Consider the following 17,555-nt stretch of genomic DNA (forward strand, 5'->3'; position numbering starts at 1 on the left):
GCACATATCACTGTCAAAGATGCATCAGATTTGCTGCAATGTTCATAGATCTGATGTGTACAGTTAATCTGAAGCATTTTGGACATTTCTGCACATAGGCTTTAGAGCTGACTGCTCACACAGTAGCTGCTGTTGAGGGTTTTCAGACGTCCAACAGTATGGTAGGAGGTGCTGGCTACTCATAAACTGAAATCCAGACAAACAGTCCAAAAGTAAATCTGTATTACATAGCAGCCCTGCAGACAACTGACTGTGCACAGCTCATTCCAAATGGAAACAGTCCTGCCCAGACAGACTTGTCAGCAGGAGCTCCCTGCAGTGGTGCCAAGTGCACGAAGAGGCACCGCCAGCAACCAGGAACCCAGGAAGGGCAGACACAGAACATCGGTGTGACTGAGGTGCCGTGAAAAGCAGGCAGGGATCACGGGGGCAGTGATGATATGGAAATCATGAAGAAGAAAGCAGCAGCAGCAGTGGTATTGCTGGGGTGGGTGTGTGAGGTGCAGGCAGCAACCCCAGGGGGACAGGATGCAGCTAAAGCAGGGGGCAGGGGCCACCAAGCTGCCATGGAGGGAAGGAGGGAGGGAGGGAGAATTGGGGATACTGGGACTACAGCAGTAGTGAGTGGCTCCCTGAGAAAATAAAAAGTGGAGACACAACAGGAAGGAAGGAGCAGCTGGTCATGTACCAGTAATAAACTGTTATCCTAGAAATTAATTTTTAATTATAGTTTAAATTCTTTTTAACAAGTCAATTTGTCTCAGAGGGAAAAATCCCAAACAACACATTATCTGCACGTCATTCTCATAGTCCCATTTACACAAAAAGCTTAGAGAAACCAGACAGGTCTAAAGAAAGGTATAAGGAGCAAAATGTCCTTTCTTCTGGTAATATTAATTTAATTTAAATATATCATGATATATTAATCAGATATTAATGAACTCAAAAAGACCTTTAGTCCCTAATGATCTTATTTTTCTTGCTTCTTAAACTGCTTTAAGTAATACAAACCAGTTAACTTTATTTCACATTTTATAATCGTAATTTCACTACATGTCATACCCATTTAAGTAAGCATTATTTTTCACAGCAATCACTAAGGTCCTAGAAGTTCTTTAATAAAACATTTTCAAATATTCTTGAAATACAGACTAGTACTAGGAAACAAAGACTACAAGTAAACCAAACTACAGTCTAAGAACACTTACTTGTTTACATAAGTGTTTGCTATTCTGTCGACTTACTTACAAATGTTACATTTTTTCTCATAGAAATAAATTCACTCACCTTTTTACACTCATCTGTTCTTTTAGTTTGCTGTACATTTCCAGCACTGTATAAAAGCAAGAAGATTAACTTGTGAGTCTTATTGTGGCTTTAGTTAATAAAAGAGGAAAGAATGTACTGTAAAGGACAAACTTAGAAATAGAAATAGTATAAAAGCAAGAAGATTAACTTGTGAGTCTTATTGTGGCTTTAGTTAATAAAAGAGGAAAGAATGTACTGTAAAGGACAAACTTAGAAATAGAAAAGGATGTGCTATATTTACCTTATTTAATTCCTACTGTAGCGCGAATGTGATAAACCTAGCAAAAAATATTCTAGAATGCAGCTAAAAAAGAAAAAAATAGCTGAACTCTTAACAGCCTTTAAATTAAAAAGAATTAAGACTAACAAAACAGTCAACACTATACCTATCTAATATATTCATTCACTTACTACATGCCACAACCTGATCTGCATTACCAGTCCATGGCCCATCTCCATAAAAAGGCAACAGTACCACCTACTGTACTCAGAACAGGTCAACAAGAAAACTTCACAAAGAAAAATTCTCAAATCTACTTTACACCAATATGACAAACAGGATATAGCCCTTATGGAGCTGTGTGCAATCCTACAGTATTATTTTTTTTTATTTCAAAACACCTGTAGTGACACAGAGCTAAAAGTACAGTGTTGAAAGAGCATCATTAGTGTTTTCCCCACTATTTAAACACCAAAACTCACCCTCTTGAGCAACAAATTGTTTACCATATTAAAAATACTTATTCATTCAAAGCTGTATATGGCTACATTGTTTGCACCACTGTCTTCTGACATTGTCACAATTGCTCTGTGTCAAATATTGCAAAAGACATGGAACATACATGTTGACATTTTTTTGTTAAACTGGATGTTACAGGACCAGAGCTTAGAAAAAACAGAAGACTTTTCCTTTTGTCTATTGTGACTTACTTTATTTATCATTTGCCATCATATTTAGCTATAGGTCACTCACCTGGAAGACACAACTGTAGTTTTTCCACAACTGTTGTAATATTCCGCTGTTGAACTCTACATCGGATGATTTCCTCTGTTTGGGCTATCACCTTCAAGGTTTTTTTTAAAAAAAAAGGAAAGAAAAACACACTTAAATTATACAAATAAATTTATATTGCTACAAATATTCATAATGCCCATAGAGGAAGCACCATTTTCTCACCTCTTTCCCAGCATCCTGAAGCCTTCGGTTGGTATCAGTAACTTGGACCTTAAAAATAATTTCACCTTTGTTAGACAAATATGCATATATTGCCCTGATGTGACTGCTCACCCTTGTAATCAGATCATGCTTCCTGAGAAACTTAGAACAAAGAAATGCAAATTCAAATTAACTCTACAGCTTGAACTTGAACTTTTGATCGCAAAGGGCTTTTGTTAAATTCAATTACTTATGACAGTTCTTTCTAACAGATTCTGTGGCAAACTTCTCAAATTTACTTGGGATTTTTGAACTTTCCTTGTTTCTGTAGGTCTGTCAAACAATTCAAATCATTGACCCAATTGACCACTGGTCCCTTTTTGATAACCTCAATGAGCTCTATGGGCCATTCATTGTCTGTAAGAAATGGTGATTGCATTTTATGGTAATTAAACATTCATACTTTGCTGAATGCAAACACTGGGTGGTTGATTAACATCAAACGTGGAAATCTCCAAACCACAGCAACATTTTAATGCTGCAGGTGCAGGCAAAGCTCAACCTCCGATTTTCCCACATAGTAAGTGACTCATTAGGTCATCATAATAAGGAAGCACATTCTAGTTTATTAAAAATCTCATTAATTTCTGAACAAAGATGCTCAATGACCTCATTGATGCTGTATTTGGTCTCTTGTTATCTGAATATCCTTTATATAATGGTCTTCTAATCATAACCTCTGATGAACTATGCTCATTCTGTCTGGTGTGCATATTTTGCTCTCAAAAGTGTAAGGAGAGCTAAAAGGGACGGATCTCATAATTCACTATTCTGCATTCTGATCTGTGAGGAAATCTTGTTTCTCATATCTCATGAAAACTACTAACATCACTTACTCTCCTGCTCATTACAAAGTAAAGAACAGGGTTTTTTCCACACATAATTGTGGTATTTTTAGTTTTCTAATAAGGATTTTCAGTTCTTCTAGGGTCTGACATATAAACACATGACTAAGAAAAGACCTATTTAAGAAACATTGTGTTTATCATTTGTTGTCCTTCACCTTCTGAGAAAGCCTTTAAAAAAGGCAAAATAATTTGGTAGCATTTTCTGAAAAAAAACATATTTTAAAAAAATCAAAATGAGATCTAATAAAATATTCAGCTTTGTAAATATGAATTACTGTCTCAGGCAACACAACTCTAATCACAAATCCCGTTCAATTAATTTCTAAAAACTTGCTGCAAACATCAGAGTGCTAAACTGTGATAAATTAATTTAGTGATAAACACTAAATTAATCTTCAGTAGAACTGTCTGGTTTCTTCTTTTAGATTCAAAGACAATGATATATGAAACTGTGAAAAACTTGTTCCTTACCTTTAGTTTTTCTGCATCAGCCCTAACTTTAAGAAGTTCTGTAATAGCATCCACAAAGCCCTGGTGGTGAAAATTGCACATCTTTTCTATCTCCCTGTCATGGTTACGTATGCAGGCATCAAGTTTTTCCATAAACTTCTGATGTGCATTTGGTTGGTCATCATATACAGACCTATTAAATACAAATAAAAAAATAAAAGTTTACTTTTTTCCCCAGTTGAAAATAGTATGTATGCAACACTCTTTATTGAAACCTATCTCTCTTAACAAGAAAATAAAAGCAAGCAAACTTGATGTTAGTGGCATTCTTTGGTGGATCCACTCAATCAAAATAAGCGTTAAAAAAAAGATGGCACAAAACTGAGAACTGATGGCGCAAAACCCAGCCCTTATGGCATTAGTCCAGGTGCTTAACCAGTTACATCATGGTTGACCTGAGCCTCACTGGTCTGTTATTTATGCCCTAATGCTCAAATATGGGTACAAAAGAATCAGTTTCTCCAACAACCTCAAATAGCATGGATCGCTTTTCCATCAAATTCCACTCTTTGCTAAATATAAAGAAGTGCAAACATACAAATTTGCTTTCCTGGTGTTCCTAACAGCAGAGTTATCCAACTAAATCAGGGTCGGATGACTCCAGCCAGAATGACCGGCGCATTGTGCAGCAGCAGCCGGACCCCTGGCAAAGGCAATCCCCAAGGCTCCGTCCCTGCCTGCCCAGGCCTGACGGCTCCCAGGGCAAAACCATGACATGTGCACACCTAAGCCTACCTCCTCCACGGCACCTGTCAGGAAGGGCTAAAATCAAGTCTTCTGGCTTATTTTACTAATTCTTGAATAGTTCACTTAGAAAACTCCAGTGGGAAACGTGACTTGGGAGAAATTACTGGTGTAGTTTTTTAAGCAGCATCAGAAATGGAAATCATGGAAAAATGCTCAAGCATGAGAAAGAGCAAAGGAGACACAGGGCAATTTAAAGCTTTACACTTTGGCAGAGTAAACAAGAGAAGAGGTTTTACACAGAACTGTATCAAAACCAAAGGTATGGAGTCTCCCAATAAAGGCAAGGTACAGGCAGTTCCAAAAACTGATTAACAATTTGATACAGCAACAACAGCAAAGACTGGTAGTCCTGAAGTAGCTTTTCACATAGAATGAGAGCAGCAATATGAGGATGATTTAATGATACAGATACAAACATATTTGTACTACAAGTATTAAAAAAAAAAAGTATTAAAAAAAAGTGATCAAAAATCTTTAAATTGCTTTTTGAAGCACTAATTTCCTTTCACAATTATGAAGTTTTCTGCAGATATTTATAAGGAGAAGCTGATTTAGAAAAAACCAAAAATTAAAAAATGTTAACATAAGGAAAAGAAATTGCTGAAATTCCAAGCGTTTCAGTGTTACTTGCAGAAGTAGTCTTAAGTTCAAGACTCAGGCAACCATGAGTCAAAGCCCCTAAAACTCTTGAGTGGCAAGAAATTACCTCCCTCCCAGTCTTCTTGGAGAATGTGATTTCCCATATTCTTCAAGATTTTCTTTTCTAACCAGACATCTGGGCTTTGCTGAGATCTGAACTCATCAGCAGCACAACATACCTACAGCGGAGTGTCTGACAGGAACATGACCTTTCAATGCAGAAAAGGATGCAGAAAAGACTCTTGTAATTAGATTGCTTATACTTTTTGAGTTTCTTTTGACAGTGTGAAACATATTCAGAGAAGCAACTGAACTTAAGTGACAGAACAGAGGCAATATACTGCCCTAGATATTGAAGGAAGAAAGCCAATTCTTTATATTCTGCTTGTTATAGATACTTTTTCAGGGGAAAAATCTATTGAATACCATTTTCCAAGAATACCCCCTTTTGCTTATGATATGAAAATAAGGCTGTGGTACTGTAAGCAGGTTCTTTCCTCCAAAGTGCAGCAGGGGAAAAATGAGATTGTTGACTGATGAAGTGTTTCACCCCTCACCATTTCTATGACCACAGTTTGAAATGATGGCTGGAAGTAGCAAATGTGTGCCCATAAGTCTCTCATCCTGAGGCTCCTGTCAGACTGCCTGAAAGAGCTCCCTCAAGGTTGCCCAGGATGACTGAGCTCTAAAAGACTGTGGTGGACGGTCATAAGTGTCCTGCATCACCAGAGGGAAATGCCCACATGCAGAAGCCAGTGCTGGCCGGAGGGAGAAGCAGCATCCTGGCCTGGGAGGAAAGAAAGGTGCAAGAGACAGCGGGCATTGAGTGAGGCCTCATTAGGCAGCCTGATGTTCTGCATAAGACACAGGAGCAAGCATGTGGACCACTGCACTGTCACCTGTATAGAAATGGAGAAGGGATGAGGAAAAAGTTTCAATGACTGATGTGGTAGCACTCCAAAATACACAGTATAGTTACATGAGTGCTGCTCCATTAAGGAAAAAGTCAGAGATGCTGGAAGCCACAGGGTGGACACAGAGGGACATCCAACAGTCCTCAGAGTTCTTGGAAAAGAAAAAAAGATTAAGAGGACCAGATGCATCAAAAATCTACCTTCACAGATATCAGGCAAGCATAAGCCTCCTCATCACCTATACTGCACTGCATGCTAAAGAAAAAAAAAAAAGAAAAAAAAACCAAAACAAAACAAAAAACCACAAAAAACCCACAAAAAAACAAAAACACACACACACAAAAAAAACGCAAACAAAAAACATAACAAACAAACAACCACACACACGAAAACAAACCAAAAAGACCCACACATACAGAAAAAAAAGTTCAATTTATTACTGCTTTCTTTAGCCTTTTTGTTTAAGGGTGGAAGAAGCCTCCAAGTTTAGGTCTCCTTCCAGTGTTCTCAAATAGAAGTGAGGTGAGAAAAGAGCATCATTATCACAAAGATAGAGGACTTGTATCTATCACCATGCACACAAACTGTCAATTGTGTCATGTAAGCAGTAAAACTCAGTAAAGAAAATATAACTAAAACAAGAATGAGACTGCAAAAAGATGGTACAAGAGGAACTCCATACTTGAGTTTGTACCACCAAACTTCCTTTGATAGTAGCAATGCACTGTGTTTTTTGACTTAGTTATTGACAGATGATTTGGGGGTATCTAACAGCTGTCCTTGATAATTTTTTATCCATTTCATATCTGTGCCAACACTTTCAGACATGCTGTTAAAAAACTGATGAAAGGAAATTCTCAGCAATCAGATGATTTATCCTTAAAATGTTATCAAAAAATTCCAGAAAACACAGCCAGTTCTCGAAGTACATGCAATGTAGCATAGGCAATACAGTTTTCACTGTTATAAAAAGCTGTATTGATTATGTTTTTCTCAATATTAGGGTCATTTATGCTTAAAATAATTTATAATAAAGTATGGGTTTTTAATCTCAGTGGTGTTATCACAATGTTTAATTGAAAATAATACAGGGAAAAAATGTTCAAAATAAGGGGGAAGAAAGCAATACTGTGTACCTCCCAATACCTTGATCACAAGATTACCCTACCTTCTTAAAATAATAATTACTATTATGTGTTGTACATTGTACCCTTTTCTGCAAGGATATTAATAAAATCATGACTTGTGATTTAAACCAACATTTTGACAGATCTCCCTAAGATGCATTAGTAGTATAAATTCCATGTAAATATGTAAACAGCTCCATCTTGTGGGAACAACAAATCAAGGCTCCTCAGCGCACGAGTGAAAAAACCCCTGAGACAGAACTGCTTGCCTTTACAGAAATAAACAGAATATTTAAAAGAAATTCACACTTTGTATCACGAATTTCTCATCTAGGTGGGAAGATGAATAAACAGGTTTATTGACTCCCTCAGGACACTGTCCTGTGAGGACACTTTACACATACAGTTTCAGGGGCTTCAGAACAACATCTGGCCTAAAACACCAGCTTTTTAGAAAATGTAAGTGTACACTGGAGACCCAGGGCATCTTTGGCCAGAAATTAGGCTTTTTCTCAAATCTGGAAAGACAACTGAGACAATACACACCTGGATCTACCTGTTAGGGAACATCACACATCACAGTTTATTTCTGATACTGAAGCTCATTTTCCTTACATACACTTATTTCAAATATTACCTACACCTATCTAAATAAAGTAATTGCTACCTCTTAATAATGATCTGAAAGTGTACATTTCAACAGATAATGACACTGCAAGAGATGCCGATAACAATCCTCCACTTTTGACAGCTAAATTATCAGGCAGACAAATCATCAATACTGCAGTATCTTGAAGAGACATGAAATCCTAAAAGTATCCCAGAAGAAATTCTTTAAAATTACAAGACAAAATTAACTGAATTAACAACACACACAGAGTTTTGTTGGAAAGCAAGTGAGGAAGCAGTAACCCTTCTAGCTCCATTTCTTCAGGAGACAACAATTACATGCAATTATGTCTACCCTAAAAATCTCTCACTGTAAATTGCTTCACATCCAGCAGTAGGAAGGGTCATAAAAAGAGGCAAATGTGCCTAGGATACCAAAGGAATTTCTATGTGTGTAATACACAGTTCTTTCAGTTTTTCTTCACATTTATACACCTGTGAATGAAGAGCCCTAAGGATCCTCTTTCTGGTTTATGGCCCCTGAAGTGGATGCTGATAGTCTGAAATACAACACAAATTTGAACTGTGTCAAACTGACAGACATGATCAGTTGTTATTAAAACTGCTTTCAACCTCTGATCTGCACAACTATTGGAACCTATAGACTACTAGTGGTTGATTCATACCATGAAACTTTGACAAGAAAGTTTTTTTTCTTGCAATGAGTCTTCAGACTGGTTAAAAAAAAGGAGAAAATGACTAATATTGGAGACAGATGATTGTATTTGATTTTGGCACCCAAAAAACCGAAACCAACACAACGTAACCACCCTAATATTCAATCTGCAGTGAGAGAACTTTAACTTGAGTGATTACTTAGCCACCAGTACAGCAAATCAGTGATAGGACAGGTACTGGTTTCTTTCCTAATTGACAGGGCAAACAGGGAACCCACAATGAGCATAAGCATAGCTGAACAACTTTCCTGGTAATGTGTAGCAGGTTATCTGTCTATATTCCCTATATATAAACTGAGCCACTTTTTTTTTTACTCATTCCAACAACTGGATGAGTCATATTAATGCCAGTCTAAATAAAAAGAAGATAGTGTAGAAAGTACTTGAAAAAGGAGAAAAAATTAACTAGGAGCAAACAGAGATTGATCTAAAAGAGAAAAATGTCTGAGTTCATTGGATACATTTCATTGCTTTCTTACCAGGTAGGCTGAAGGAAGAATGACAAGCATAAACAGATTTGAATTCAGGTCTCAAGAAATAATGAAGAAGGATTTTCAGACATGCAACCATTTTCTAATTGAAGACAATAGAATAAGTTTACTTTATACCATAAAAAAAATTCTCTCAAACTTTTACTTTCAAAACTGAAACACAATATGAAAAATGTGTATTTAATAGGCCTTATTGATGACTTTTTGTGTTTACATGAAAAAATATACTGAAGCACCAGAGGGCACCATTCTATGTACAAAAACAGTTTAGTAAGCAAAAAAGCTTATCTCCAGAGAACTAAAATTCAGTCAAAAATCATAAAACTTGACAGGCCAAAAATTCCACACAACCCTTCAAAAAAATTAAAATTCAAAATAAATTATCCTGAAATCATCTGGTGTATTCCATAATGACAACTCCATACACAAACATTATCACTCTAAGTGAGCATTCTAAAAGTCTTCACAAAAGGTTAGAGTCTCACTTCAAAAATATATTTCTGCTATCATTTCATAAAAATATTTCTGTGCATGCAATCAGGATATATGTCCTTAAATGCCTGAGTGTAGGTGGGAGTAAAAGAGGATGAGAATTTCACCAATGAGGAGGAAAATCAAAAGTTGGAAGCGAAAAAGAAAAATTGTATAAGCCCAGAAATTAATTTAATACATTGACTGGACTAGTGGAAGGGCAGACAATGGAAGTGCATATAGACTATTAAATGTAAAAGGAAAGGAGCCCAAAATAATTTTTTGGAAGTTCAGCAAATACCCCAAATTTGCTTTTTCCCCTCCTCATGTCCAGTCTATCTTCACATCTATGGCCTCTAGACTAGAAAATTACAATAATCAGACCTAAGTACAACTTCTACTGTAATCTTCTTGTTTTAGCATGGAAAAATAGATTTCAAGAATAATCAGAATGGGAACTAAAGTAATTTTCTCTCATATCTATAGCAATAGCTGTAACTTTTCAAAGAAGAGAACAAATGCCCAGGAACTCAGGCTTCAGGCCAAAGAAGTGAACTTGAAGAGTTTATTTTATTAAAAATAAAACCTCCATACTTTTATAAGAAAATAGTAATTCAGAAGATAATATGAATTCCTGGTTGGTGATAACTCTCTCACTTAAAAGTCATTACTAGGATAGTCTATTAGATAAAGAAAAAAATAATACTTAAAAAATCCCATTGGAGTTTTAAAAAAATTATTATTTCTTGAAGGTTTAGGGATTGTTTTGTGTGGTCCTTTAAATGGGCAATGATTCAACTTTTAATTGCAATCCATATTCAAAAAAGATAAATCTGAGCTTATAAAGCATTATTGTAAACTTTTTGAGAGAACAATTCTCCTTCTAGTAATCATTTATAATAATAGGTTCTAGCAGCAGCAGAGACCTTTTTAAAAGAGATCATGTATTTTAAAATAGCCAAAACACATGTCAGAAAAAAGAGAAAAAAACAACAATCTTTTTACAGGACAACAAAACTCCTTATTAATGACTTGCCACCTTCCACTATTTTCACACCTCCCTCAATCCATCCTGTTCTGTCCCATTTCTAGGATGAATTGCAGGCTTCCCCACCCCTGCCTATATTGCCACAAAGTCTTTCATTTCCTGATTACACAAGACATATGAAGCAATTAAAAACTGTGTGTACACATTCCTTTCAGGATACTGATAACCACTCAGTAAGTGCCAATCAGTTACAGCTCCATGAATGCTGTGACAATGACAGGAATTACACATATCTGTACAACAGCTGTATGAGTTTAACATGGAATGTAAGTCTGACCATGCAACTTCTGACCTTCAATGGAAGCAAGAGAAAAAGATTCATTTGTAGACCTTCAAATTAAGCACCACGGGGGAAAAAAAAAATTACTGATTACTTCAATCAATTAAATAAAGGCACAAAAAAACCCCAAAAACCAAACATGCACTTTTTATTCAATTTTTCGAAGTAATACTTAAAACACACACACAAATAAACCAACTCTCAAATGAAGAAACTGTGCTTATGGATAATAATGTTTTTAGAATTCATATCTTGCTACCAATGCCAATTTTGTCCTGATGCTAGAGATGCTCTCAACTAGTTTCTATACACACATTGCAAGAAGTGACCCCCCCCAGATGCTCTCCTTATTTCTCCTTTCCTTGAAAAAAAATCCCAAAATGAAACATCAACACAGAGCTATATTAAATAAAATTTTAAAATAAATTAATATTTATAATTCAAATTTGCATGGAGTTTAGTGGGATCAGTGCAAGCATAAAACACTAAAAATACAAATTAAGATTCTGCCCTTAAAGCAGCCCTGTCACACTGTGACTATAACCATGGCATCCCTAACCATGATACTGTATCACACACTCCATTTGAGCTGCAATTTCACAGGAAACACTGCAGAAACTTCCTTTGTCCTACAATATACAAAGGTATTTTCTGTTTACACAAGCTGCAAACTTTGTAGGGATTTTTCCATGGAGTAATTTCATACAGGTGGCTGCATACACCCTAAAAAGCTTTATAAAATAATATCCAGGTGTTTCCTGTAATTCAATTGCAGTTATGGTAATAAGCACATTTCTTAAAATCTAAGCAGCCTTTCAATGCCAGATGCTACCTATGTTCCAGTTCTGCCATTCTTACTCATAATTGCATCTCACCACTCTATTTAAAAGCTCACATTTATATGCCAGAACAGAAAAGAATACAGCTACTGCCTATTCAGAGAAAAGATTTTATTAATCTTAGTTTAGCTGTTATGCTTTGCTTGCCTGGTTTTCCTGGATGTGCAATTTCTGTGAATTGTTCTCACTAATAGTATCCTGTTTCTATAAGCAGGAAAGGGCTGAGTACAGTTTGTTAGTTAACATTACTTCCTATAAGCAGGGTCCTTATTCTGTAGTAGCGGCACTAGAGCAGTCATTGTTCATGCTGGATAAGCTGTGGATCACTCTGATGGCTGTTAATGGACATCCTCTGCAGCGAAACATGAACTGATAATCAGTACACCCAGATTTGCAATAGACTTCCTCCTTCCTGTTTTTACACTGATGACCAAGGAGATGCCTCTTCCTGCTAAGCCTTTGTGCGACTCACTGATGTATGAAGCAAGAAACTGAAAAACAAGCGCGGTGCTACCACTTTTTTTCCTAATTTTATGTTGTAATAGTAGATAAAAAGGCAGCAAAGGAAACGGCAGCTTTGCTTGCTTTGGTACTGGCTATCGCCACAGAATGAAGTGCCAAGTTTGGCCATCTGTTTCATATACCTAAATGGATATAAGTGGATGTAGTTGGAACCTATGTTATTCCATAGAATATAAAGTAGGAAACAGAAGTCTATATAGCAATGTTTTTATCTTCCCTTAATATTTCCAGAGACTGTTACATAAAGTGCTATATTTTAGGAGCAATGGATTCCTCTGTAAACTGAATTGTGAGCTTCTAAGTTCTTCTAAAATATTTGATGAGATTACTATTACACCAGAAATAATTAGGCATCTATTACAACCTCTAGCTAAGCTGTCAACTTTATCTAGAGCACTTGAGACATAATCTTCAAGATAAATACACACAATTGTTTTGGAAGAAAACAAATTTCATAATTCAACAATCTCGTACGTCTCTTCACAAGACATATGAAATAGAACAGAACATTTAATGTCAGAAATGTGTAAGTCACCTATTTCAATAGACTTTGAATATGAACACTACACATATGTAAATACATTATTTCAGAAATATAAGAAGTTCCACATAAAGTAAAATCTGTAGTAATTAAAGTTTCAAAACCAATTAGATTAAGAATGTATTCTACTCAATACAGATTAAACCAGACAATTCTTCACTGCATCACACTCCTCTGCAAACATATAATCAAAGCATGTATTTTACAATGATTTTATATTGTTCATTTTTGTTAACTTTATGAGCTCACATAGCCTATACATAAAAAACCATCATGTATTTAATTCATGTAAAACAACAGCCTGTGTTGTATATTATTTGCATATCTCCTGGGATCACTTAAGAAAATAAAACATGACTTCTAAAAAAAGCCTGTTTTCAATTCAGAAGCTGAACTGAAACTCAGTGTTTGTCTCAGTTAGGAAGCCATTAAGAGTGTTGATGCGACTGACTAACTCCAGTTCTCTACCTGCCTGATAAACAAAGAAAATCTCTTCATTTCTTTGCAGCTTCCTAAGTTTATGAAACACACCAGAACAAATATACAGTAAAAACCACTATCTACTATGTTACTTTTATGTTGAAAACAAAACTTGTAAGAAAACATTGCTTCCATGAACAAAATGGGGTAAAAAAATCCTTCAAAGTCACTCTTCGTCTAAGGAAGTGTGTGAACTGTGAAAGTCCCAAAACTTGATAGTTTCAACATTTCCTTTTGAAGCTGAAATGTCTCAAAAGTATCCCCCAGGTACACATATGACAGTATATGCTTTATTAATTTTGTATTACTCTGATTCACAGGAGAATTGCAAGTTACACTTACTGCAATTTTACAGGCAAATTACTTTCCCTGAGACACAGTGAAAATCCCACTCACAGTATTAGAACTGAACATTTTTCTCATGCTACATAAAAAAAAAAATCCTCAGTGTATTTTAGGTCTTCTCTGTCCAATCCCACGTCTTTCCATCAAGGCTGATGCACTCTAAAATCTGTTTCCTTCCTTCTTAATACCTCCTTCAGTGATTAAGTTCTCTACTAGTTTGCTATTACTGGCAAAGGTTGAGGTACGGGAAGAGCTTCAGCCAGGCTCCAGGAGAGATCATTAACTCCTTCCTGCACAGGACCCAGTTTGTCAGTACAGACAGTTCCGTAGTAGACGTGTACAAGAGGAGAAAGAGATGCATTCATCAAGCTGAACCTCAAATTGAACTGTTATTATTATACCAAGCTCTGTGGTGACAGGGATTAGGTTTGGGCATTTCAACCATCACTGGAAAATAGCCAGAAAGACTAGCCACAGCTAGATTTTACAACTAGCCACAGCAAGCCCTTCAGCAAGATAAAATCTCATGTGATTACTTGATGCTGATGAAAAGCTAGGTCTGTATTTTTGAATGAGTTAGCACTTAATAGTTTGCTACTACCCATAAAAATAGCTTCCTATTTGCAAATCCTTTTCTGGCATTATCTTAAAGACATATAAATCCTCTTCAATTTGAATGAGCTCATTTTAGTAGTATAATACATAAAATGCAACATGCCAAAACTTGCAAATACACCAGCTCTTACCAGTCAAAACCAGACTTATATTTAACTTATGCTAAGGCTCCTCAGGTAGGTATCTGTATTGAAGAAATTGCAAAGACTCAGAGCAATGGCTCACACACAAAGCAAGCTGGGGCACAGGCTACACAGCTGGCTTTCCAAAGAAATCTGCAAGTAAGCACCCATGTGACTGGCATTTGTGAAGGATGTAAAATTATCCACTCCTATGCACATAGCAGGTCCAAAATCTGGGTCACCTGACACTGAATAAAATAATCTTGAGGAACAAGTCAATGAAGAGATGACAGGAATAAGAACTGGCTTCTCTGAGTTTAACTGATATAAGAGTACACGGCCATAAGCTGTTCATATGAAGAGAAGGCTTTATTTAAATTACACAAACTGCATGAAACATTTAGTAAGTACACTATACTGATGATGATGATTCCCCTATTTTAAAAGCTTTAATGTATTTTGAAACTTGTTTCCTAAACATTGGGACAATTTCAAGCTCTTTGGTAATGCTTGTGAAATTGGAGAGAGCTATTTCAGAACAATTCACACAGGTTACTAGCTAGGTTAAAGCTTCACTTGGCAGTTGCCCATTTGGAAATCACTGCAAAAACTGAGTCAGAAGCTGATGCGCGAACAGTTAAAAGATCAAGATAACCTGATCTGCAGACACATACTTCATGACAAACTTAATCAGCATTGAACCTTAAGATTTTTTTATAAAAAAAACAAAAACATGCAGTACAGATGTGATTACCTGCAAACAGTTTCAGGCTTTAAAAAAACTTCAGAAATAATATGTTGGAACTTGCAGCAATTCTAGTGATTTCTTCTAAAATACTTTTGCTACCAATGGCAAATCTGACCAGGCTAAAGAAAAATCAGAATGGCAGTTCTGCTGCTGAATGCCAAATTAATCAGTCTGTGCCCTTTTGACTCTATATAATGGACTAGCAATAAAAAAAAATTGCCCCTTCATAGCAATATACATCACATAGACAGTTGCTTTATCTGACTGTTGTCTTTCAACTTAAATACTTGGAATACCATCAAATCCTGCACCAAGTAACAAAATCTGCAACTGACACTACAAGCAATCCTCTAGTATTTTAGGATACACTGGTTCACAGTGAGCAGGTCACTCTCCTTACTCCATAACAACCCAGTTACAAAACAGAAGTTAGCTATTACAATAAAGATAAGCTGATATATGTGCTGATTTGGGCTGAGGTGGAGTTAATTTTCTTCACAGTGGCTGGTATGGGGCTGAGTTTTGGATTTGTGCTGCACACAGGGCTGATAATACAGAGATATTGTCATTGCTGAGCAGGGCTCACACAGAACCAAGGCCTTTTCATGCTGCCACGCTGGTGAGGACGCTGGGGGGAGACACAGCCAGGACAGGTGACCCCAAGTGACCAAAGGGCTATTCCAGACCCGATGGCATCATGCTTAGCACAAAGTGGGGGAACAAGGAGGAAGTGAAGAGACATTTGGAGTGATGGCATTTTGCCACAACAACCCCCTGCAGCGCTACAGGCTGGGGACAGCGTGGCTGGACAGTGCCCAGGCAGAAAGGGACCTGGGGGTACTGGTGACAGCCGGCTGGACATGAGCCAGCAGTGTGGCATGGGGGCCAAGAAGGCCAAAGGCATCCTGGCCTGGAGCAGGAATAGTGTGGCCAGCAGGACCTGGGAGGTCATTCTTCCCCTGTACTCAGCACTGGTGAGGGTGAGTGTGCATCTGGAGTGCTGTGTCCAGTTCTGGGCCCCTCAGTTTAAGGAAGGACATTGAGACACTTGAGCACATCCAGAGGAGGGCAACAAGGCTGGTGAGGGGCTTGGAATGACTGAGGGCACTGGGGTTGTTTAGCCTGGAGAAAAGGAGGCTCAAAGGTGACCTTATCACTCTCTACAACTCCCTGAAAGGAGGTTGTAGCCAGGTGGGGGTTGGTCTCCTCTCCCTCAGGCAACAACTGACAGAAGGAGAGGACACAGTCTTAAGCTGTGCCAGAGATCAGGAAAAAATTCTTCACTGAAAGAGTGACTGGGCACTGGAATTGTCTGTCCAGGGAGGTGGTGGAGTCACTGTCCCTGAAGGTGCTTAAACAAAAGACTGGATGTGGCACCCCAGTGCCATGGTTTAGTTGATGAGGTGTTAGGTCATAGGTTGGATTAAATGATCTCAAAGGTCCTTTTCAATCTAGTTCATTCTGTGATTCTGTCTTCCAAAGTAACTACTACTTGTGATTGGGTCCTGCTGTCCTGGACATGGCTGAACACCTGTCTGTGCATGGGATGCAGTGAATTCATTCCTTTCTTTGCTTGTGTGTGCACTTTTGCTTCCCTTATTAAACTGTTTTGATCCCAACCCACAAGTTTTCCAGCCTCTATCCTTCTGATTCTCTCCCCCATGCTGCAGATAGGAGAATGAATGAGCACCTAAGTGAGCTTGGCTGCTGGCTGGGGCTAAACCACAATAATGCACATGAAAGTACAGACCTGATCCAAAAGAGACCACAGCTATCACACAAGGTATTTCCAGTTCTTAGGGACTACTTTGTAACTTCTGTTTGAAACAGAACCAGGAATGAAACACATTAACTTGAAAATTGAAAAGGGCTTGAAGACAAAGTACTAATAAAAATAGGGTCTCCTGATTTTCAAACCAATAGCTTACAGTTCTGTAAAAGATTATCATACTATCTGAAATCAAAATAGATGATCAAACCATCAAAATTCTGATCTAAAGCACTGGCTGATGATCTCAGAGTACTCTTACATCTGCTCTGTATTTAAAACAAGACTAAGCTATAGACAAAAATGATAATTGCTGGCTCATATTCCAAAACCAAAATAAATGAAAATTACACAGAAAAATTACTTTAGACAATCCTACCAGACAAGTAAGACCACAGGAGAAAAATGAAGGCAACCACATCTTGTTACTGGATAACCACATCACAAATCCCAACAGACCATAGGCAGAAAAAGTATTTCCCTGCCTGCAATTGTGTTAGTGCTGTAAAATTTTGAGATTTCATTCATACTGCCTATGTTACCACTTATGAACTGTTGTGCTGAAGGCACAGAATCACATACCTAAACCATGCCTGCTGGTAACTAATGTACACTTTCAGTAAAACTGAA

At 37.2% G+C, this 17,555-nt stretch overlaps 1 protein-coding gene across 11 annotated transcripts in view; it reads right to left on the reverse strand.

Moving 5' to 3' along the window:
- EXOC6 (exocyst complex component 6) overlaps positions 1–17,555 on the reverse strand; it is a 115,192-nt gene that overhangs the window by 64,507 nt on the left and 33,130 nt on the right. For all 11 annotated transcript variants that reach the window (XM_088059414.1, XM_088059416.1, XM_088059415.1 and 8 more), the window contains 4 exons: positions 3,844–4,015; positions 2,486–2,533; positions 2,282–2,372; positions 1,288–1,333 (listed from right to left, as the gene is read on the reverse strand). In XM_088059414.1, coding sequence (XP_087915540.1) covers positions 1,288–1,333; positions 2,282–2,372; positions 2,486–2,533; positions 3,844–4,015 — 357 coding nt within the window. The remainder of the gene's footprint in view (positions 1–1,287; positions 1,334–2,281; positions 2,373–2,485; positions 2,534–3,843; positions 4,016–17,555) is intronic.

The sequence above is a fragment of the Pseudopodoces humilis genome, chromosome 9 (genome assembly GCF_049639895.1).
Source record: "Pseudopodoces humilis isolate 2021_Gansu_Grassland_sample_001 chromosome 9, ASM4963989v1, whole genome shotgun sequence".
Classification (NCBI taxonomy): domain Eukaryota; kingdom Metazoa; phylum Chordata; class Aves; order Passeriformes; family Paridae; genus Pseudopodoces; species Pseudopodoces humilis.